Here is a 23,831-nt window from a genome sequence, read left to right as displayed (position 1 = left end):
AGCAGAAAAAAGAACAATTCATGATACATAAGCTATTATGAGGTTATAGGAATTTTTTTTTAATGAGCACAACAATGCTGCTAAAGATATACCAAAGACAATTTCCTAGTCCATGACACTATGATTCCATCAGCCTTTATGCTCATCACTGTTCACAGATGACCTTGGTTACAACTAATGAACATTACTGCTTGTTTCCATCCTGTTCAAAGAAAGTTGAGTGTCTGGCAGTAAACAACTTGGAACAGGCCTGATCCTTAATGCAACTGATGACTGGTGATCATAACATGATGGTGGTGCTGACAGAGGCTGACTTTATCAAAAGATTAGAAATCTGGAACCAGCAGCATTTTTGGTGTCGGAAAAATTAGAGAAACATGGCTACATGACCAGTTTCAGAAAATAACACCATGCAGTCACCACTCCAGAAGGTTAATGTTCCTTAATTCATAGGCTACACATAAGCAGGGATTTCACCACATGCATGCGGTCTCACGGAAGCCATGTTGTGGGCAAGTCGAGGCCCTGTCTTACTGAAATGAAATGGGCATCTCCTAGCTCTGACATCTGTGAAATTACACTCCGTGGGTAGAACAGCCTCTGTCTTATTATAAGTTAGAGATGTTTGAGTTTTTGGAAGCCGTTTTGTAGGGATCATGGTAATCCTGGCGGTCATGTTGTTTTCCAGAGTCTGTAACATGGAATATCACAGCAGACAGGGCGCAATGGATCTCAATGCCATTTCATGCAGACTGCCTGACAGAGAAAAAAACTAAAACAAAAACAGGATACATAACATCTTGGTTACTGATGTAACCCTCGTTCCATGATGGAGGGATGGTGACATTATGTCAAAGACTGAGAAATGGGGTCTCACTGCATCCTCACCTGCAGGTATTTGCGCCCTGATATAATTCGCCACTTGAGGAGGTTCTGAGGCGAAGGCATTTGGTGGAGCTGGTAGTGGCGTTGCCGAAAAGAGAGAGAAGGAAGGAATTGATCCCCGGAAGAGGTGGAGGGGTAAGAAAAGTTGAAGAAGGGGGGACGGGAGGGGGAAACTGTCACGGGACAGATGTGAGGGATGGCTATATATACCGGCATTTCAATAGCTATAACAAGATCTTTTAGGAAAAGGGCGTGGCCAAGTGTACCCAAAAGCCTATCAGTCCTAAACAAAAACTCTGCGACATTAGGCAAGCATATGCGACACATGATTCTAAACAAGCATGCAAACTTTTATGGAGATCGAGCCATAGGTGGGGCTAGGACTGTTGAAAAGCTTTTAAAAAACATACATTTCCTTAATAAATTGCTTGAATTGGCTGTAAATGGTCTTTTTCATCTCTGATCTAGGTGGTTAAAGGCTTGCTTAAAACATAATGCCTTAAAAAGGTCTTAAAGGGGACCTGTAAGAATTGAGAAATGCCAGGCAGTCTGGTTGAGCAACGACCACTCGAGAGAAGACAAAGGATCTTCCTGGAAATTAACATTTGACTCTCTCTTGAGAAACTAGCATCCCCAAGTCAATCACCTCCCCATGTTGTCTCTCTCTCACGCTGAGATCACTAGATATTCACCCAAAAATCTATATGGTTTAGTGTGAATAATTATCACACAGTGTTATACATGTTTGGTATCATTTGAAATGTCTCAGTGCGACTGGTACAAATGTCTCATTCCCAAAGAAGTAAACCAAAAGGTTATAAAGTTCTTAATAGTTTAGAGATAACTTGCACATAGAGGAGGGGTGGGCAAATGGCAATCTGCTCCCAAAAAGGTGTAAACTCTGAATGCAAATTCTCATTGTTAGCAAATGTTTCCATGTGAAAGAAGTTTCTGTCTATATAAAGAAATGCAACAAGAGGCTCAGGGCAATTTGTAACTCAAATTAGCCAGTGATGCGGAGTGTATGCAGGTACTCCGCATCATGTATTTTATGTCAGGTTCGCATCTTCTCTGTTTATTCCAGAGCATTTGATGTTTTGTATTTATTATCTTTGAACGGATTATGAAATTGTCATGATACATTTACCTGATTTACTAATATTTACATTTACAGTTACCTTGTTACATTGGATTTTATTCCGACTGACTCTGAAATTGTTATCCCAAGTAGATTAAATGGATTTGTATGGTACCGCAAGTTTTGCGTCAGATTAGTGACGACTAATGTTTGGCACTAATTCAAGTGTACTTGGTTCCCTTTCAGTTCGGTCACGCTCAACGTAGTCGGACGTACCAACTGATTGTGATCACGCTTAGGGAGCCTGTCATCTTCGAGTATTGTTAAAACGAGCCAATGCACATTGGCGTGCATGAATTGCATCACATACTCCGCCCCGCAGCGCGGGTATAAATACGGAAGTGGATGCACGCACCAGTTGTCTTTCGCTTCAGAGCCGATCGGTCTCTGAAGAGTGTTGTGTATACAACGAGCGAGTGTGTCTGTGTTCTTCTGGAAGACTCTCCCAGTGCTGGTGTTTCTACAGTGAGTGCAGCGGTGATCACGAGCTTCTAGGGTCTCAACTGCTGTTGTAACAACATAAAATTTCTAAGTGTTTTGAGTTGTTGACGGTTGGTAAGAGGGCGTGGAAGTGAGTGCTTCACTGTTTTAGTTCACTGTTTCAGTGTTGCCACAGTCATTCCCCTGTGTGCTCCGGCACTGGTGACGGGTCCCATTTCCTGAAAGAGCAACACGGGTGTGTCTGCGTCTTTTTCAAGATGCCATTCCATCCGTGCGTTTCTGGGTGCGGTAGGGATCTGTCCCCCTCTGACGGTCACGATAGGTGCATCACGTGTTTTGGCTTACAGCACGCTGAGGCAGCTCTCGTGGATGACTCACCGGGGAGCAACCGGTGGAGCTCCCCGAGGAACACGCTGGTCCCTCTATAGTGGACCGACCAGCCATTTCATTCGGGGCCCCTCCAGAGGACAGGATGTCCATCGCAGCATCGGAGGGAGAGCTGGGCTCTGGAGATGACGACTCGGCTCCGCTGCCTCCCTCTGAGAGATCAGCGCTGCCAGATCCAGAGATGACAGCTATGCTAAAAAGGGCCGCCGAGGCGGTAGGGCTCGTCTGGAATCCTCCACCGTGTCCCGAACCGTCTCGGTTGGATGACTGGTTTCTCGGGGAGGGGCTGAATTGCCGGGCGAGCCGCCCCAGTACATTTCTTCCCTGAAGTGCATGAGGAGCTTACTAGGTCGTGGACGGCACCTTTCTCTGCCCGAAACTGTCTTAGTAGATCCTCCCCCCTCACTACCCTTGATGGAGGAGCGGCAAAGGGTTATGAGGCTATCCTGTGTCCGGCGACCGCTACCTAATTGAAGGGGGATCCTCATCTCCCCTCTAAGGCCTGTAAGTTCTCGTCCGTCCTTACGGGTCAAGGCTTACAAAGCCTGTGGGCAAGCCGCTTCTTCTCTGCATGCCATGCCGCTGCTTCAGATCCACCAGGCCCAAGCATTCATGAACACGCACAAGGGTAGCCAGGTTCACTTTTTCACAGTTCGGCTATTCGGCAACACAGTGGAGAACTTCGCCCAACAGTTCTCTGCTGCCCAGAAGCAGACGGAGGCCATCCGGCACATCCTGCACCGGCAGCCTGCTGCCTCCACCCGTCCGCCTGGGGCAGATCCTCCACCTGCTCGTCGCCGAAGGCGTCTGTTTGCCGCCGCCTCTGCTCCCACTGAGCCACCGCAGCAGCCTCCACCCAGGTCTCAGCGTGGACCCGGCCACTTCTGTTCATGATGCAAACACAGAAATGCATTTCCCAATGCTCCGTCCCCGAGATTGGTCTGCAGTGTTCAACCTGAAGGACGTGTACTTCAGATCTCTACCCTTCAGCAACACTGGCCATGCCTGTGTTCTTGCGTTCGAGGGGTTGAAGTCTCAGTACAAGACCCTCCCTTCGAGTGCTACATAGCCAGTTGGGTGTTCAGGTCAACTGGGGAAGAGTAAACTCGTCCACGGACTGAGGATCTTTTACAGTTTGGAGGTGGACTCGGTCTACACGTCCCTCAAGAGGAACGTGTCCGGTCGGTGCTAGACAGAAGTGAGAAAGGGTCCCACTGAAACTTTTGGTAGACGCAGCCGCAAATAGGTCGGCTTCCTCTATATGAAGACCGCTTTAGCACTGGCTTCGTGACCGAGTCCCCGAGGTGGCCGTGGCCGAGCGGCACGCTCCGTGTGACAAACACCCGGCCTGCCGCCAAACTCTCAGCCGTGTTCATGCCTTTTGTTTCTCCAGGCCAGACACCTCTAGAACAAGTACCTACCAACACCAGCTGAGGGGCCACGTATAACGGGCATGCAGTAACGGGGGTCTGGGCGAGCCTCCAACTGCATTGGCATCCATTGCCTCGAGTTGCTAGCAGTGCACATTGCTCGATGCCGCAGCTCAGCAAGCCTGCACTGCTCAGTACAGTGACCGTTGCGCTTCGCTTCCATCGCATGTCGCAACTCGCCCGCCACCTCCTCCTATGGAGTCAGAAGCTTCTGAGGTCGCTTCATCCACTTTAAGTTTCGGCCGGCTCAATCGTGCCACCGACGAGGCCTCACGACAGCCTGTGGCTGAGGAGAGTGGAGACTTCATCCCGTGTGCCGGTGTGCCAGAGCATGAGCTCTTGAACCTCAAAGGGGGCTGGTAGCAGCAGCTCATTTGCATTTAAAGAGCGTTTTTGCTCACCCCCAAAAGTGCCAATTTTAACATTCTATAAAAATCTGATCTATGGGGTATTTTGAGCTAAAACTTCACATACTATTCTAGGGACATCAGATACTTATTTTACATCTTGTAAAAAGGGGCATAATAGGTTCCCTTTAAAGCGCTTGAACCCCTATAATTGCTGCTTGCATCAATATTTTATTTATTTATTTATTTGAGCTTGTAATGTTGAATTAAAAGTGAATAATTTGATTTTTGGTAAAATTACACATTCTGTCTCAGTGGGTTTTTTTTATTTTTATAATATTTTATATTATATTATTATATATTTTAAAATATCTTTTGTGTTCCGCACAGGAAAGATAAATTAGTAAATGATGTTAGAATTTTTTTTTTTGGGGGGGGTGGACTATCCCTTTAAGAAATAGTAAGAGGCACCCCAAAACACAATGGATACCCTCTACATGTCCAGACTGCTGCCCTCACGTTCCTAGAAAGAGGCACAGAGCCACCCTGATGAGCCATTAAATCATCGATAGTGATTTAACATGCGAGCAGTGATCCAACACAGCAACAGGCACTATCCCATGCTGTGGAATCTGGACAGACAATCCGCTAATATGACGGGAAGCGCTTTGTTATACCTCTTCAGAAACCATACGCTGCACTTAACCTCATCAAGCACTCAGTCCACATTATCTGCCACAAACGGTACATAAAATGTATGACATATTATATGCGGTTAGTTGCACCAGACTGCATGCTAAAACCATTATCTGTTTGATGGAGAATTTTGATTGCCATATTACCGAAGTCTACTAATGCACATGCGCTGTGGTTACCTGACACCAAAAACATCCAAAAGATCTGGAGAAGTAAGCAAGCTTTCTGGAGTTTCAAACATGCGTTAACGTATTGGCTCTTTGTTGCATGTGGGACTGCATACTGATTAAATAATCTGGTTTGTAAATAGAGCCTGTTTTTAATGCGTCCCTGTTTTTCCACGTCTGGATCTTATTGGGATTTGCTGATACCTTTTCCAGGTTTCCCCAGTTTAATATCCCACCACACCTCTCCCTCAAGACCCTTTTCGTATCCCACAATATCCTGGGCCTTGTATCTCTGCGTGGTTACTCTGAAGAGCACCTCTAAATTTTAGGCTTTGCTGAATAGATTTATAGAAGAATGTTGACAATTGCTCAAAAAGCATCCAGTGCTACCAGAGCTCTCCATCTGTGGCAAAGGCATCCAAATTTCCATCACATACTTGCTTGCACTGCTGCTGTGATAAATCTGAAATTCTGGAGCTGGCAAAATAAGCCCAGTATGGCTTGGTCCCATTGTAATGTCTTAAGCATGTTTTCTTGAGGGACTGCAGCAGCCCTGACGCTAGTTTGGCCATTGTGTGTCATGGAGATTAGCTGTGGACATGTTGGCTTTTGAAGTCAAGGTTGCCAAAGAGCTGAAAATGAGGCGCGTCTCTGCTAGACTCATCCGGTAGTCTTGCAGCTAAATGAGCACAGTGCACGTTCCGCTCTCCAATGGCCTTTATCACTAATGGACCAGCACAAAGCACCCAGTCTGAAGCCATCAGAGCCTCTCCCATTAGCATGAATGCTCAAACCAGATCAGGCTAAATCTAAAACGAATGACCCTCACCTTGAATAAACATCATCCTCATAATGGTGTGGGAACGTAATGCAAAAGTACGAATGAAAAGAGGATGGGATGGATATCTCTAACAACTATCTTGTTCATTAGCACTCTGGCTAACAGGCCAAGTCATACACTGTAAATAAAATAAAATAAAATGAAATATGTGACTGTTTGTAGTTGAGTTAACAATACCATTATTTGGGCTCAAACAGCAAATGCATGTTTGCATTTATGCATCTTTAAACAGATAGTTTAAAAAAAAATCCAAACCAAGTTTAATTCAAGATACATTTTACATGTTTCCTTGGAACTTAACCTATGCCAGTTCTACATTTTTATATAAATTAATATGTGTAATGCAATGATTTTTAAAATACTAAATCTGATACTGTATGATTTTTCATTCTTCTTTCTAGAGACTAGTTGGAAATTATAAAATGAACTGTCTAATTATAGGTTTGTGTAAGAAAAAAAACTTCAGGTTTTATACAACAAACATTAAACATTAAGTGATGTAGAATATGGTCATGCAGAAAGAATAAGACATTAATATGTGCTTTATACAGTAAGTACTAATAAACAGCCAATATCCTAGTAATATCGATGCTAATAAGCAAGTAGCTAATTGGACCCTAAACTAAAGTGTTACACGAAGAGGGTCCCTTAAGAGGGCCATCATATTTGGAAAGAGTTCTAACTTTTAATTGACACAAAGAATTTTGCAACATTCCTCATACATGCTATATTGACTCAGTATAATGTTTAAAAAAGTTGTTAAACTAATTTTAGTATTTTAGGCCAAATATTTTTATGTGATGAAATGATGAACTGGATGATGACATCACTGTTTTCTCCAGAGATGAACTGAACTCTATGAATTGTACATAGTTACTGAACCGAACTGAATAAATACTGAAAAGACTTCAACTGAATAATGATTGTTCACTGTTTTCTTTTTAGAGCTGCTGTACAGCAGAATTGAAGTCAGTTTTTCCTGATGATCCCTGTAAAGCTGCTTTGAAACCATCTATATTGTATAAAGCACTATATAAATAAACTAAAGGTGACTTGACGTGTCATACTGTGTCAACATTTCTGAGCATTGATGTTCTAAACAGTGTATGGAGCTACAGTTACCATTCAGAAAAATAAATCCTCACCTATATGTATGCCACTTAATGCTCCATAGTCCACCTCTTCTGGTCATAGAGTGAAAGCAGGGTGTAGAGAGAAAGGACAAAAGTGCACTCTAATCAAATAATGTGAAATGTGAAATGAAGTCAGGGCAACCCTTAATCAAGAAGTGGTGAAAGAAAGGGGTAATTTGCAATGTTACTGTTTTTTACACATGATGTAAACAAAGACAAAAATAACGGCAAATTAGAGTTGGGTTACGGTTTTGTGATTATGTGCTGAAAAGGATGAAAAATTACCTTCCATGTTGTCTGTTCAGTGTGAGTGAGAGGGCAAGAGAGAGAGAGAGAGACAGAGAGAGTTGATCAGAAGTTGTACTCACAAATAAGAAATAGTTTTTAGAAAAAAATTGATTTTGACAATCTGTAGAAGTTTCTGATGTTGAGGAAATACATTTTCATTCTGAGATTACACAGACATAGCTATTTGCCAAAGAAAGAAGCTGCGCTTAAATATATCAAAAGGCTTAGCACTTCATTAATCAATCTTACTGTATAATCAGTGAGCGTATGATGTCAAATTTTACTGCCAAAATTTTTACCATCATGGTCGCAGAGTTACACAGCACCCTCACAGTTAGAGCAAATGGGGTCCAATAAGCTTTAGCAGGTTTTAAAATATATTTAGTTAGTTTTATATTACATTATATTATAAGATATTTCATGTCTGCCCCTAAAAATTAAATATAATGTAATATAATAATAATTTACCTATTGCTTTGTTTCACATTCAGCTTTTAGGGTTAATCAAACTTCATACTACATGAGATTATAGGAACATCACAGAGGGCATTCCTTTAAAAACTCTAAACACCTCTCCTCATCTCTAGTCTTTCATTTGGTGGCTTTAGAATGTAAACGAGATGACAAGGGTTTTTTGATGGATGTACCATAAATTGAAAAAAGAAAGGAAAATGAAATTATTTTGGAAGAGAACCTGCAAATGTCCATCATGCTGTGGCCAGAGTGGATTTTCGGAATAGTAAATGCAATTTTTTTGTGACCAAGCTCAACTTGTCCTAACCATGTCCTCACCTGCGGTTCATTGGGGAATGATGTGTTTCATGCTTTTACAGAGCCAGTAAAAATGCTGGTGCTGTCCTGAGTTTAACGTGGCATTTTGGTAACCTTCTGCTCCGACCCAAGCTCTGTGTTTGAGTGTGTTATAGGGGAGGCCGTAAAGTGACCTCGTCGATCATCGCTGTGTGAGGACTCGGAGTCGCAGAGCAGCTGTCACTCTCCTCGCATCCAACCCACAGATGGAGCTTTTATTGGGAAGGCTGTTGCTTTGAACAGACCTACAATGGCTTTTCAAGATGAAATCAAACTGTTCCAGATCCATCTATTGGCTTCTCCCTTTTCCACCCCGCTTTAATTCCCTCAACAATTTATACTGCAGCTAAATGAAGACTTTGCTCAATGACAACTACATGTTTTGGTGGACAGCATCACTGTGACTCTCACTGAACTGATGAGAGTGTCAGCATATTGAGTTTTGATCTATCTCCGATGTGTTCAGGTATTACTCATTACCTGCATTACTCATTTCTTGATGTCATACTTGTTTATAGAGACAAGCTGTAATAACAAATGCAGCATATTATAAAATAGTTCAAAGCGGAAGTTTGCCTGTGCAAATTCTAGTAAGGAAAGATTTTTAGATGCAACTGAATTTCATTTGAATTACATTAATGGAAATATAAAAATTCATGGGTTTTGTGTATACAGTATAACAGCCGTGCACGAGTCTAGTTCCGGCGGACGAGTGACCTCTAACCTGACGTATGACGTAGAATGTAAGAGTAGCGTAAGCTTAGGTGAGAGTATATGGCTGAGCAACAAACTCAAGCTCCTTTTCTCTTATACCGAAATCCTCATTATTTGACTTCTAATTTGTGACCAGTGTTTTATTTTGTTTTGCTCTATCCTCTGTGCTTCCGCGTATGTCAATACATCAAGCATATTCATAGTTCACTCGTCCGTCCGACTCATCAAAAATGCTAAATTAGCATCATAAATAAAAGAAATGCATCAAAAATAAAAAAATGCATTGCTTCGCTTCAGAAGGCCTTTAGCCGTATGGATTACTTTTGATGGATGGATGAGCTTTTTTGGGCTTCAAAATCTCAGGCTCTACTCACTCCCATTATAAAGCTTGGAAGAGCCAGGATATTTTTTTTATATAACTCCGATTGGTTTTGGCTGAAAGAAGAAAGTAATATACACCTTGGATGGCTTGAGGGTGAGTAAATTATGAGACAATTTTCATTTAATTTTTGGGTTAACTAGCCCTTTAATAAAACATCCTGTTAACACATGCAGGAGGTCACCAGTGACCCCTTTCTATGTTTAGTGTAATTTACAGTAATACATTTAACCAATGTCTACTAATTAAATCTTGACAAAATACACATCAAATATTATTTTAAAATTAGTATTATATTACTACATAAATATAATGTATTTATTAATATTTTTGTCAAATGATATTTATTACTGTAAAATAATATTCAATAATATTACAATAAAACTGAAAGAACAGTTTTGAGATTCTGTCCAAATCTGGAGAAGTGTCATGTCTTCCTGTCTTCCAACACATCATCATCTTTACTTAGTCCATCCTGATGTCTTAAGCAATACAAGATGGACTAAGATTGTTCTGAACAGGGTATCTGCAATCTTTCCGTAGCTCAGTATGAATGTGTTCGCACATAGTAAAACATTTTTTAATATGTCCGGCAGAACCACTGTGATTTACAGCAGTTCCTCAGACTTTATCAGGTCATTTATTCAGCTCATGTCTCCAGAGAGCAGCTCCAGGAAGATGCCTGGCACCCTTAGACACGCTCTACTCTCTGACTGACACTAACAGTCTTTGTAGTGATCTTAAGTGTGACATCACTCCATTTCCACAATCATTTCCACATCACTCACTAGTCTAACACAATGTAAAGGATGTGGAGTCTGTCCTTTGTTTATATATTTCATCCAGCAAGAGCTAAAAAATAAACAACACATGCTAGGCTTATAGGCTATTTGTTGTGTTTGATGACTTATTTAACATACTGCATAGTTTCCACTTTATTTCGACAGTTCACTTTAGACATTCTACTATACGTAACTTTGCAACTACATGTCAACTAACTCTCATAAATTTGGAACTAGATGTCAGCTAATTGTTAGGGTTCGGGTTAGTAGAAAGTTGACTGTGGGAAGCAGGGTGAGGCCCAGAGCCGTGAGAGAATGGCACGGTGGTGATTGATAATGAGTGTGCCACATCGGCCTCGTATCTCACGGAGGAGGTACGGAAGCATAAGAGGAGGAGCAACGACAGTGAAGGACGAGAAAGGACCAGGCCTGGACTTTACATTATGTTTAGTTTATGTGTGTGTGGCAGTATGCGAGGAGCTGCCAAATTTACTTTCGTTTTGTGTTTGTTTATTTGATATTAAGCAACAATTTAGATTATCTTTATGTTGTTTGTTTGGAAGCGGAGCGGAGCATGCACAGTCAGCGCTCGAGGGGGCTGTCTGTATACATTGTAAACAGCTTCCACTATGGACTGAGGCACTGGGTGAGGCACATATCCAGCTCTGAGGAGTTGGATGTTGAAAGCATCAAAGCAGGAGAGCTTGAGGACTCGCCACCTCATTCTCCAGCCTATGAGGAGCTGGAGGAGGTTGTGACTCGTGCTGTTGCCAGACTGAACATTGACTGGCCAGCTGAGAAGCAGGACGTTCATCCCAAAAGTAAACGAGACGAACGCTTCCTGCCCTGATGAGCTCAGCCTTTTTTCCACACTGAGGTGTCCAGATTGTCTAAGAAACTGGTCTCCTATCGAGTTCACAGTGCACAAACAATAGTTGGCCACAAAGAGCACGGATATGGGGCGATGCCTAAGGTGGAAGAGACGCTAGCCAGCTATCTCTCCCCAGACTGCATCATCCCTAAAGGTTTTGACACTTCCCACCAAGCAAGTCGGAACTACTTCAGCTTGGGTGGGCAAAGCATATTGAGCGTCTGGTCAGGCTTCAGCTTGCTTACACACCATGAGCTTGCTGCAAGCCTACCAGACAGATTTGTTAGGAGACCTGGATGAGGGCGAGGGAATTGGGCCTGACGCAGTCACAGAGTTGTGTTGGGCCACAGATCCTTTTTTCCGGGCCACCAAGGAGACGGCTAGGTCCATTGGTCGTGCTATGACAGCCCTGGAGAGGCATTTACAGTGGGTACGGAAAGTATTCAGACCCCCTTAAATTTTTCACTCTTTGTTATATTGCAGCCATTTGCTAAAATCATTTAAGTAATTTTTTTTCCTCATTATTGTACACACAGCACCCCCATATTGACAGAAAAACACAGAATTGTTGACATTTTTGCACATTTATTAAAAAAGAAAAACTGAAATATCACATGGTCCTAAGTATTCAGACCCTTTGCTCAGTATTTAGTAGAAGCACCCTTTTGATCTAATACAGCCATGAGTCTTTTTGGGAAAGATGCAACAAGTTTTTCACACCTGGATTTGGGTATCCTCTGCCATTCCTCCTGGCAGATCCTCTCCAGTTCTGTCAGGTTGGATGGTAAACGTTGGTGGACAGCCATTTTCAGGTCTCTCCAGAGATGCTCAATTGGGTTTAAGTCAGGGCTCTGGCTGGGCCATTCAAGAACAGTCACAGAGTTGTTGTGAAGCCACTCCTTCGTTATTTTAGCTGTGTGCTTAGGGTCACTGTCTTGTTGGAAGGTGAACCTTCGGCCCAGTCTGAGGTCCAGAGCACTCTGGAGAAGGTTTTCGTCCAGGATATCCCTGTACTTGGCCGCATTCATCTTTCCCTCGATTGCAACCAGTCGTCCTGTCCCTGCAGCTGAAAAACACCCCCACAGCATGATGCTGCCACCACCATGCTTCACTGTTGAGACTGTATTGGACAGGTGATGAGCAGTACCTGGTTTTCTCCACACATACCGCTTAGAATTAAGGCCAAAAAGTTCTATCTTGGTCTCATCAGACCAGAGAATCTTATTTATCACCATCTTGGAGTCCTTCAGGTGTGCTTTCATGTGTCTTGCACTGAGGAGAGGCTTCCGTCGGGCCACTCTGCCATAAAGCCCCGACTGGTGGATGGCTGCAGTGATGGTTGACTTACTACAACTTTCTCCCATCTCCCGACTGCATCTCTGGAGCTCAGCCACAGTGATCTTTGGGTTCTTCTTTACCTCTCTCACCAAGGCTCTTCTCCCCCGATAGCTCAGTTTGGCCGGACGGCCAGCTCTAGGAAGGGTTCTGGTCGTCCCAAACGTCTTCCATTTAAGGATTATGGAGGCCACTGTGCTCTTAGGAACCTTAAGTACAGCAGACATTTTTTTGTAACCTTGGCCAGATCTGTGCCTTGCCACAATTCTGTCTCTGAGCTCTTTAGGCAGTTACTTTGACCTCATGATTCTCATTTGCTCTGACATGCACTGTGAGCTGTAAGGTCTTATATAGACAGGTGTGTGGCTTTCCTAATCAAGTCCAATCAGTATAATCAAACACAGCTGGACTCAAATGAAGGTGTAGAACCATCTCAAGGATGATCAGAAGAAATGGACAGCACCTGAGTTAAATATATGAGTGTCACAGCAAAGGGTCTGAATACTTAGGACCATGTGATATTTCAGTTTCACTGAAACTGTGAAACTGAAGTTTTCTTTTTTAATAAATGTGCAAAAATGTCAACAATTCTGTGTTTTTCTGTCAATATGGGGTGCTGTGTGTACAATAATGAGGAAAAAAATGAACTCAAATGATTTTAGCAAATGGCTGCAATATAACAAAGAGTGAAAAATTTAAGGGGGTCTGAATACTTTCCGTACCCACTGTATGGTTGAATCTCAGTGCCATCAAAGAGAAAGATAAGAGCCTCCTTATGGTTGCCCCGCTATCACCTCCTGGCCTCTTTGGTGACTCTGTCTCTGACTCATTCCAAAAGCTCTCCCCCCGCCACTCTCAGGTCTCTGGAACTGCTGAGTAGGAGCAGCCCCAAACATTGAAAGCAAGCTCCTCACACCATGCCACACAAAAACAGAGCGCTGCTACCCGAAGGGGCCATAGAATGTGTTGGCACATTAAAATGTTGGGGTTAAGGTTAAACGCCAAAAAGAGTGTGCTTTCTCCAGCACAGAGGACCACTTTCCCCTGCATGCATTGAATTAGTCTGGTCAACTGAAAACCGAGTAAAGCTAGGCCAGTCACTCACTGTGAAACAGTTTCAGAGACTGTTGGGTTTGATGGCAGCAGCGTTCAAAGTGATACTTCTTGGCCTGTTGTACATGAGACCCCTACAGTGGTGGCTAAGGACTAGGGGGTTTTCCCCAAGGGGCAATCCTTTTCACATGATCAAGGTCACCGGGCGATCCTTACGTGCCTTGGTTTTGTGGAAGAAACCCTAGGCCAAAGTCCCGTGTTGGGAGCTCCTTGTTGCAAGATGCTAACTACGGATGCTCCCCTCACGGGTTGGGGAGTGATTCTAGAGGGTCTCTCAACTCAAGGTCTCTGGAGGGGGCACCATCTCTCCTGGCATATCAATTGCCTGGAAATAAAGGCTGTCTTTCTTGCTCTCAAGAATTTTTCTCCAAGATCTCAAGGGTTCAATCAGACAACACATTGGTGGACGCCAACATAAATCACCAGTGTGGTTTGCGCCCACATCCACTCCGCAAACTGGTGCACCAAATCCTCCTGTGTTCGTAGGGAAAGCTGATTTCACTCAGCTTACATCCCTGGGTGCCATAACCAGGGAGCAGACATCATGTTGAGACAGGGGCTGAGGCCAGGCGAATGGAGGGTGCTCAGCCAGGCACTAATGGATCTGTTTGTGTCTCGGAGATGTCTTACTGTCCACTCTGGTTCTCCCACAAGCATCTAGCTTCTCTGGGACTGGATACTATGGTTCAGACATGGCCGAGGCTACGTCTCTGAACACTTTCCCCCCGATCGCTCTGCTTCCGGGAGTTCTGGAGAGAGTTTGCCGGTACAAGGTCCGTCTCACCTTGATCGCCCCGCGGTGACCGGGCAGAGTGTGGTTCTTGGATCTTGTGTCTCTTCGATGGCTCTCCTTGGGAGATTCTGATCAGGAGGGACCTTCAATACCAGGCAGGGGGCTCAATACTTCACCCCCACCCAGAACTGTGGAAGCTGAGGGGGCCCAGCTCATAGATTCTGGTCACTCAACTGAGGTTGTTGAGACCATCCTTCACTCTAGAGCTTCCTCCACGAGGAAATTGTATGCCCTGAAGTGGAGAGTTTTCACTTCTTGGTGCAGTGTTTGTCAGCTGGGCCCAGTGAACTGCCCTGTTGGTACAGTGCTGGAGTTCCTGCAGGAGCGATTCGCTGCGGGGTTATCCCTGTTCACTTTAAAGGTCTATGTGGCGGCCATAGCTATTTACCACATTCCTTTGGGTGGAATGTCTTTAGGGAGAGACCCTTTGGTAGCACGTTTCCACCGTGGCACATTGAGGCTGAGTCTTGCAGTATGCACTAGGATCCCGCTTTGGATCTGGCCTTGGCCTGTCCCTGGCTCCCTTTAAGCCTACTGAAGAGGTTCAATTCAAGTTTCTGACTCTCAAGAAGTTGTTCTCTTAAAAGGATAGGAGATTTGCAAGCTCTGTAATTTGCCCAAATTAAATTTAATTGTGTCAAGTGTTGTCAGGTCTGCCCTCCTTCTACAGTATCAGCATTTTCATCCATCTTGTAGGTGTCCTGGGATCTAAGATACACTTAAAGTTGGAACTGAATTGCTTTTCCAACTTGAGAACTACATACAGTCACAAAGAATTGTTCTTTACACAGTTTGAACCAGTGTCATAGACCATAATAATGTCAGCATCACTTGGCCAATGAGTATAGTGTGGCCTTACTTCTACAGTATCAGCATTTTCATCCATCTTGTAGGTGTCCTGGGATCTAAGATACACTTAAAGTTGGAACTGAATTGCTTTTCCAACTTGAGAACTACATACAGTCACAAAGAATTGTTCTTTACACAGTTTGAACCAGTGTCATAGACCATAATAATGTCAGCATCACTTGGCCAATGAGTATAGTGTGGCCTTCTCCTAATGCATCCCATAAACGTTGTTGTATGTCTTTCACACACCCAATCTATTTTTCTTATAGATAAATTTGGTGAAAGGCAGCTTTTCACATGCAATTATATGGGCGATGTTGAATTTCATTTTTAGCTCCTTCCATTTTTTCTCATGTAGACAACAGGTTAAATAAAAATATCAGGATTATGTGATATAGTGGATATATTTAGCAAAATGCACCTTTCTATAGTTATTTTTCTAGCTGACTAACGAAATTATAAGTATAGAATGGCTTTTCTGAAGTACATTTGACTTAAGCTGTTTTATACAAGCTCTTTCCAAGGTCGAAATGCTGATTGAGCGATCTTTCAGGCCACATTAAAGAGCACCAAAACAACATTTATTGCATGTATTTTGTGATAAAATTGACAGAATTTGAAAGCTGAAAGTTTGTTAATTGTTTACTAAAACTAACAAACACATTAAAAGTGACATATTAAAGGTGTCAGTTAGTGCGATTATGGATGGCTGTTGGAGTTTAGCTACTTTGTGTGCACAAAATAGACACTGCCTTCCTGCACTTTTGGATGTTCATTCATTGACACTTCTCTGTAGTTTTCTATCTGAGTAACTCAGTGAGTTTTTTTTTTTCACTGCAAAATCACATGTAAAATTATATTGTCGCCAGTGGCGATCTCAGCAAAAATATCACTCGCAAATTAATATTCAGCCTATTAGAAACGCATGTCAAGCTAATAAAAAAATGTATTGGACTTCCCAATGCACTACGCTCTAGCAGTTTTCCTCTTAATGAGACATCTGACATGATTTCTCAGTGAAGGCTCAATGAGGGTCCAAATTAAAGGTACACCCTACTGCCTTGCCGGGCTAAAGTCTGCTAGTGCACATCAAATGCACCATTTTGGACATGACTAGAGAGAGTGGATATTTTTAGCATTTGAATTTTTCAAATAATGTCTAATCTGCATGTTGTTTTAATACAGCTCTGTCTAGTAAATGTCAGGGATTTCTGAGCTTACCGCCGAATGCCTTCGACACTCTGGGTGGGTGAAACAGAACTTCAGGCCTCTGTAAAGTAACTCTCCTGTAGGAAAAACATTGAAACTATGCTGAAAACACAGTTAGCTTCAGTTAATTTCTCATAAATATTGTAAAGCTGTCTATTTAAAGTCAGATGAAGTTCAATCTCGCATAGTCAAAACATAGTTTGGCGTCAGTCAAGAGTCTCTTATGCTCCCCAAAACTGAATTAATTTGATCAAAAATAGTAAAAACAGTAATAGTATGAAATATAATTTGTTATATTTTAAACTGTAATTATATTTCATACTATTACTGTTTTTACTATTTTGTAGTATTTTGTTTTCTATTTTGACTATATATATATATATATATATATATATATATATATATATATATATATATATATATATTCAGCATTCATTTTTGCAACCATGTAAAAGTCTTAACGGTCACTTTTGATCAATTTAATCCTTGCTGAATAAAGTATTGATTACAGAACCCAAACCCAAAAGTTGACCCCAAACTTTTCAATGGTAGTGAATATTATAAATAAAAAAATATATAAAAAAAAAATAAAAAAAAGATATGGATATGGATATAGATTTTGTGATCTGCACGTCTAAAAGTAATAAATACAGACTATTTCACAGACAAAACTCTCTTTTACGATTCTGTTCATTGATATCAAGTTTATTTGTAACGAAGTGTCTCAAATGATTCAATTTAACTAATCTGGCAAACTATTCAAATGCACATAAATCAACTAGCTTTTAAATATGATTTTGGGACGTATTAGACGGTCAGTGAACGGACTGTGGTAAACGTGTCATCTAAGGCTGAGACTAGATCAAGTTATTGCCTATAGTAAACCTTTCAATGATGTCACTGTCATGTCATCAGTTGAAAGACACACAAATAATAAAATCTCAGCAGGCTGATAGATTCCCATTGTCTTTCCAGGGACCCCAGTGTCCAGACAAAAGACATTTTATTTAAATGTTGATGAGATTGATTGTTTTTCTTACAAGATTTAAAGTTTGACTAAGGGAGTGTCAGACTGAGTAGCCATTGACTGTATCTAATTCAACATTGGGAACATGATGACAGGATCTGAGTCTGACTGACAACATCTGTGTATGACTCTGACAACAAAAGGATTTAGTTTCTTCAGTCTAGACTTGGAGTGAAACTTTGCAACAGTCTGATTATGAAAGTTTTCTTACCTTTCCTGAAGCTGTCTTGAGGGAATCAATCCAGCCCTGAGGTTGGCGTCACCATGCCGTCTGGCCTGCCACCAGGTGTCATCTTCTTGGCTTACAATCTGCAACACATCTCCTCTCCAGAATTCCAACCCGGCGTCTTTGCATGGAATAGCGGGATCTACTTGGGGATCATAGTCAAAAAGTGCCCTCACAAAGATCTGCAACAATCCACAAACACATGTTGATGTCAACAATTATGGCTTAAATTATCTGGAGTGTAAAATGCAATGCAGAAAACGACTCTGTACGCTTTGATTTTCATCAAGGGACCTTGGTTTCTATGGTCTCCGGCTCTTCTTTGGTGCCTGGGATGACTGTGAAGGTCACTGCTCCTTCTGAATGGGCCTAGAGGATGTGATAAGGACATACAGGCTCAAGAAAAGCTTACAAGGTTCAGATTGAATAACACTTAGTCTGGTCAAAAGTTTGGAATAATTAAGATTTTATTTAATGTTTTTGAAAGAAGTCAAGTAAAGTCACCTTTATTTATATAGCGCTTTTTACAATACAAATTGTTGCAAAGCAGCTTTACAGTGATAACAGGAAAATATTTATCTTATGCTCATCAAGACTGCCTTTATTTGACCAAAAATACAGTAAAAAATATTAATATTGTGTACATAAAATGTACAAATTGTAAATAATATTGTTACAATTTTAAATAACAATATATTTTAAAATGTAATTTATTCCTGTGATGGCAAAGCTGAATTTTCAGCATCATTACATAGTCTTCAGGAATCATTCTTATATGCTCATGGCACTTATTTATTAGCAATTATTATTGGTGCTTAATTATTAATAATGGTTATTATTGTTATACATTTTTTGTTGCTTAATATTTTTTGTGGAAGGCATGATGCCTTTTTTTCAGGATTCTTTGACGAGAGTTAAAGATTTTTTTTTTTTTTTTAAACAAATCTTTTGAAACATTATGGATGACTTTACTGTCCCTTTTGATAAAAAATAATATTATTAATAATATTATTTATTTTACTGACCAATCAAAAGTGTGGGGTATAACATACAAAACATTAATGATTAGCATATTAGAATGATTTCTGAAAAAAATGATAATTATTGCAAACTTTTGACTAGTAGTGTATAAACAAAGATAGAATGCAAATTTGTAAGGCTCCAGAAAACCCTCAAACACAACTGCCCACTACATCAAATTAAAGCACAGACACACCAAATGCCCAAACACATTCAAGCATGCAGCTTAGACTAACATCAGTTTCTATTCTGGATATTGCTGGTCTAGGTCAATCCGTGTTGACCAAGAGAGGTTTGCTGGTTAAGCTAATTAAGAAGCCTGATGGGGACAGCAGCACACTAGCATCCCATGCGGGGAACCAGCATCCAAACACGCTGGCGACTGACCAGCAACGCATACTAGTATGGGAATGATCTCCTCTGGGTTCTTGTCCTCCACTGGAACTCCATTGACTTCCTTGAGTTTGTCACCTTCACGGATTAGACCTGTGGCATCCACCAATGAAGCAATGAGAAGAAAGAATCGGCAGAAAGAATTACGTCGAACATTGTGAGGTGAATTCAGTTATTTCAGTACAAAGCTCCGTGTGTCTTATTCACTAACCACTCACAATCCAGCTTCAGGAACTATAAGCATAACTATAACTATAACATGTTTGGGGTGTATATTACACTGTTGTCTTATGTGCATAATTTCTTTAGACAGTAGCATTCAGAATTCTCTTAAATAAGCAAGACTTTTGAGTGTGTTTTTAGCCTGTATTTAATTTAGTTTTAGGGTTTTGTTGTTGTTGTTGTTGTTGTTGTTGTTGTTTTACATGATGTATATTTTAAGTTTACAATGTTACATGTTCAAAACATGCAAGTTACATGTTTTGAAACTACTCGCTTTTGTCTTAGTTTTGGTTTATGATAATAAACTTGCAGATTTGAATGTGAGCTTGCAGTCTTTTGAAAGAAAGGGGCGGGGTTTAAGCTGACTAAATGATTGGAGAAGCCCAGCATACATCACTAGAAAAAAGTCTGTCATTTCACTTGATTAAATGTTACAAAATTGTTCACAATAAGATGGGAAATGTCCATTTCAGGTCAACATAAAGGGTTATTTTATGGCATTAACCTATACACAATTTTAGTTTCTAATTATAAGAGTGTTGATCAAGAACACAATGGTGAAAGAGGTTATAATATTAATACATTTAAAGTGCATCTCACCACTCCGATCAGCAGCTCCTCCTCTCAGGACCCGAGCTACAACTATAGCACCAGTGGACTCGTCTCTCTTTATGGTGGCTCCCTGGAACATAGAAATGGGTCTGTAGGCTGTCATTCAGAAATACAAGTCTAAGGTTTTAAAATTCATTCAAAGCAAATCGACTGTAAAGCATAAGTTCATATATCTGGAGGGACCCATTCCTAGCAAACAATCCCAGTTTGCCTTGTAAATCAATATGTGACTGTCAGGATAAGTCCAAGTAGAAATCTGGACAGAAATTTCTTTAGAAAGGGCAATACAGGTGTGAATATCACAATAGGAATCTTAAACACGTTATGCAGTGGGAGCTGAGTGTTAAATGTTCCATGAAACCATGACGAATAAGTCAAACTTAATGAGGAAAACTCTATTCATGAAAGCTCAAATTAAGACAAAAAAAGCTTTTGTTTAAATCACACAGCTTGCTGACATATGTCAAACATCAGATCAGTTGTCTTTCCTTCATCTGTCCTTTTGGAGGAGGGGGGAAGGGGGGATCAGCAGCCAGTGAAATGAATCTTTCAGGTTCATTAGATCTAAACACACATCAGATTTGACCTTTCTAAATTATACACAACTGTGTTTTGCTTCAAGTCCATTTTAATCAGCACCATCTCACATTGCTTAGAGAGAAAAATAATTTCTGTTTTCACATGCCTCATCTCCCAGGACAATCAATACACCAACCATGGCCACCACACCACATGCACTAATACTGTATAGGTTAAACTCTCCAAAATATATTAACAACTTGCAGAGGTCCTGAAATAAACTAGTCCAAACTATGGTTAAAAGAACATTTTAATCCTCAAAGGGCCTCTGACATGACCTGGAGACCAAGCTTTAACAAGCCTGTTTAGAAGCAGACAATGATGGCAGTCAAGCCACATGGGACACTGATACAGGAGTTAGGAGGCCCTGCATAGTTCCTTGACCACAGAAGCCAAAATGGCCTGTAATCCTTAATCACAGGGCTCAGGTCCCCTATTAGAAGCACAAAAAGATCTCTGGATTGTGGAGAACCTTCTAGTTCTTTCACATGCTTCTTAAATAGAACACGGAAAAGCCACGAACCAGTGTTTATAGCTCACTACTAATGGTGCAGAGAAAACAGATGGGTTCTGCTCCAAGACAAAACGATCATATTTAAGGTTAATGGTTTAATCACTGATCACTAACCCCATCTGCCTGGTCTGAAAACCGCAGACTTGGCAACACTGATTAGATCACTATATGCAAAGAAACTGAGAAACAAACCACTGAAATAATACAAGAAAAGAAAGTGTAGATAGATACCATTCAAAAGTTTGGGGTCAGTAGATTATTTTATTTATTTATTATGTTAATCATTTAAAAATACAGTGAAAACTGTAATGTTTAAAAATGTTATATATATATATATATATATATATATATATATATATATATATATATATTAATTTAAATATATTGTAAAATGTAATTTATTCCTGTGATGGCAAAGCTTATTTTTCAGTATCATTACTCCAATCTTCAGTGTCACATGATCCTTCATTCTGAAATGCTGATCTAGTGATCAAGAAATATTTCTTATTATTATCAATGTTGAAAACAGTTGTGCAGCTTAATATTTTTTGAGGAAACTATGATGCACTTTTGTTCAGGATTCAGAGATGAATAGAAAGTTCAAAAGAACAGCATTAATTTGAATTTTGTTTTTGAAGCAGCGTAAAAGTCTTTACTGTCACTTTTGATCAATTTTATTGCTGAATAAAAGTATTAATTTCTTTTTTTTTAAAACAAACAAAAAACTTTTGAATGGTATATAGTGTATATAGGCAAGACAGATTTGTATTTGATGAAACTGCATCTATTTGTTCCCTTCAGACTTCTAGAATATTTTGTGTATTTGACTGTCGTCTGATTAATTCATCATAGACTATTCCATTCTAATCACAATCATTGTAGACAACAGATGAAAAACAAAACATTGAGTCTAGTGAGTGCAAGGCAAGGAGGGACTCTTCGTCACGGTCGTACCAAAAACTGATGATGCTCTTTCCGTTCATTCTCTGTAATTCAAAAAGCCTCATTCAAATGGCTTCCTCCTTCGGCATAATTCGCCAGATGTTATAGACAAAAGGAGTAATAATGGAGAAAATCGCCATTTTACAAGCTATGCATTGTGAATGGGAATACAGCCACATTGTGCGTCAGAAGTAGAAGGATAACCCACAGTAAAAAGATAAACCTTGTTTGAGAGGGTTCAATCTGAAGTCATGCGTTTTACATGCAGAGTGCTGTTCAGTGTTTCCTATTTGTATTCAAAGCATCCCATTTAACTAACACAATTGTAAGTCCAGATGGTTTTGTTCAGTGATGGAAAATATGATTCTGGAGGTAGAGTTGAGGGCAAAACTGATCCAGGTTGCAATTTGATACTCTTAGCATTATAGGATAATCCAAATCTTCCCTCTAAATATGCTGACCTTATTAGTGTTCTGCTGATTACAATCAAAAACAATTCAGCGAAGTAATCAATTTCAGTTGATTTCAATTGATTCCTAATCAACTTCAGAACCATGACCTTTACCTAAACATGAGGAATGGAAAGTTAACCTATGGATGATTTTTAAACATTATTCTTCAAAATTAAGTTTTTAAAGGTTTCTGATAGTTGACAGGGTTGAAGGGAGTCCAATGTACTTTATATTTAAAGCTGAAGCAGATCTCAATGAATTAACTGCTGAGCTTCTACTACTGTAACCTGTTTTAACCAGAATGATATAAATGGACTATATATGTTTTACTCATGTTATCCAGAGGGACCTACCAGTGGCTCCTGGTTTTTCATCAGGCAAACAATCTTGATCGAATCTTCCTCTTTCTCATCGTTATCAGGGAGTGGAGGCAGAGGCGGCAACCGAGGATCAAACTCTTTCTGGGCCACCATGTCATGCACTGAGAGAAAAGCCTGAAGAGGATAATGAGAGCACAGGTATGAAATTATCTGGTCGGGAATTCGGTTAGCAGTATTTCTATGGGATAATGTTGGGGAAAATGCATTTATTTTTACAACTTTATAATTTTATCTAACATTATTATAATAGTGGGTAGAAAGAAGATAAACGTTTTGCCGAGAACTATTTATATAATTTGCTTTAATACAAAGACAATAAAAAACTTTGGTTTTTACCATACTGTCTTTATATTTTTTAATTATTCATAGATTTATGTTACGAAAGGGTCTTTATATATAACAATATATGCCTTCAAGAAAGGGGCCCATGAAAGAAATGCATATTTTGGGGGTCAAAATACATAATTTATGGAGTCTGAAAATACCTGTTTAGTTGTCATTATAAAAAAAATTTAAAATAATAATTGCATAATGACATGACTGACCAATCAGAATCAAGTATAGCAGATAGCAAGAATTGAAGAAAGATTAAATTATCCTTTACAGTAGCGTTCAAAAGATTGGGGTCAGTAGTTGTAAAAAAATAAAAAATAAATAATACTTTTCTTCAGCAAAGATACATGAAATTGAACAAATGTGTCATTTTTAAATGTTACATTTAAAATGTTACAAAACATTGCAATTTCAAATACATTTGAAATAAACAATCTTACAGACCTCAAACCAAAAAAAATATTCTCAGCAAATCAAGTAAGTCAATAATCAACACAGTTGATTGGTCTTCTCACTTGGCCTG

The 23,831-nt window shown here is 40.4% G+C and overlaps 1 protein-coding gene across 1 annotated transcript in view; it reads right to left on the bottom strand.

Annotated features, from left to right (window-relative positions):
• Window positions 1-23,831, bottom strand: part of mpp7b (MAGUK p55 scaffold protein 7b) — a 75,503-nt gene that overhangs the window by 27,003 nt on the left and 24,669 nt on the right. The window contains exons 8-13 of the mRNA XM_082174011.1: window positions 22,949-23,089; window positions 20,097-20,178; window positions 19,282-19,367; window positions 18,156-18,230; window positions 17,847-18,043; window positions 16,621-16,685 (exon numbers count right to left, since the gene is read on the bottom strand). Coding sequence (XP_082030137.1) covers window positions 16,621-16,685; window positions 17,847-18,043; window positions 18,156-18,230; window positions 19,282-19,367; window positions 20,097-20,178; window positions 22,949-23,089 — 646 coding nt within the window. The remainder of the gene's footprint in view (window positions 1-16,620; window positions 16,686-17,846; window positions 18,044-18,155; window positions 18,231-19,281; window positions 19,368-20,096; window positions 20,179-22,948; window positions 23,090-23,831) is intronic.

The sequence above is a fragment of the Leuciscus leuciscus genome (genome assembly GCF_965113295.1).
Source record: "Leuciscus leuciscus genome assembly, chromosome: 6".
Classification (NCBI taxonomy): domain Eukaryota; kingdom Metazoa; phylum Chordata; class Actinopteri; order Cypriniformes; family Leuciscidae; genus Leuciscus; species Leuciscus leuciscus.
The sequence above is the reverse complement of the archived record's forward strand: the minus strand, read 5'-3'. Positions and strand labels throughout refer to the sequence as shown.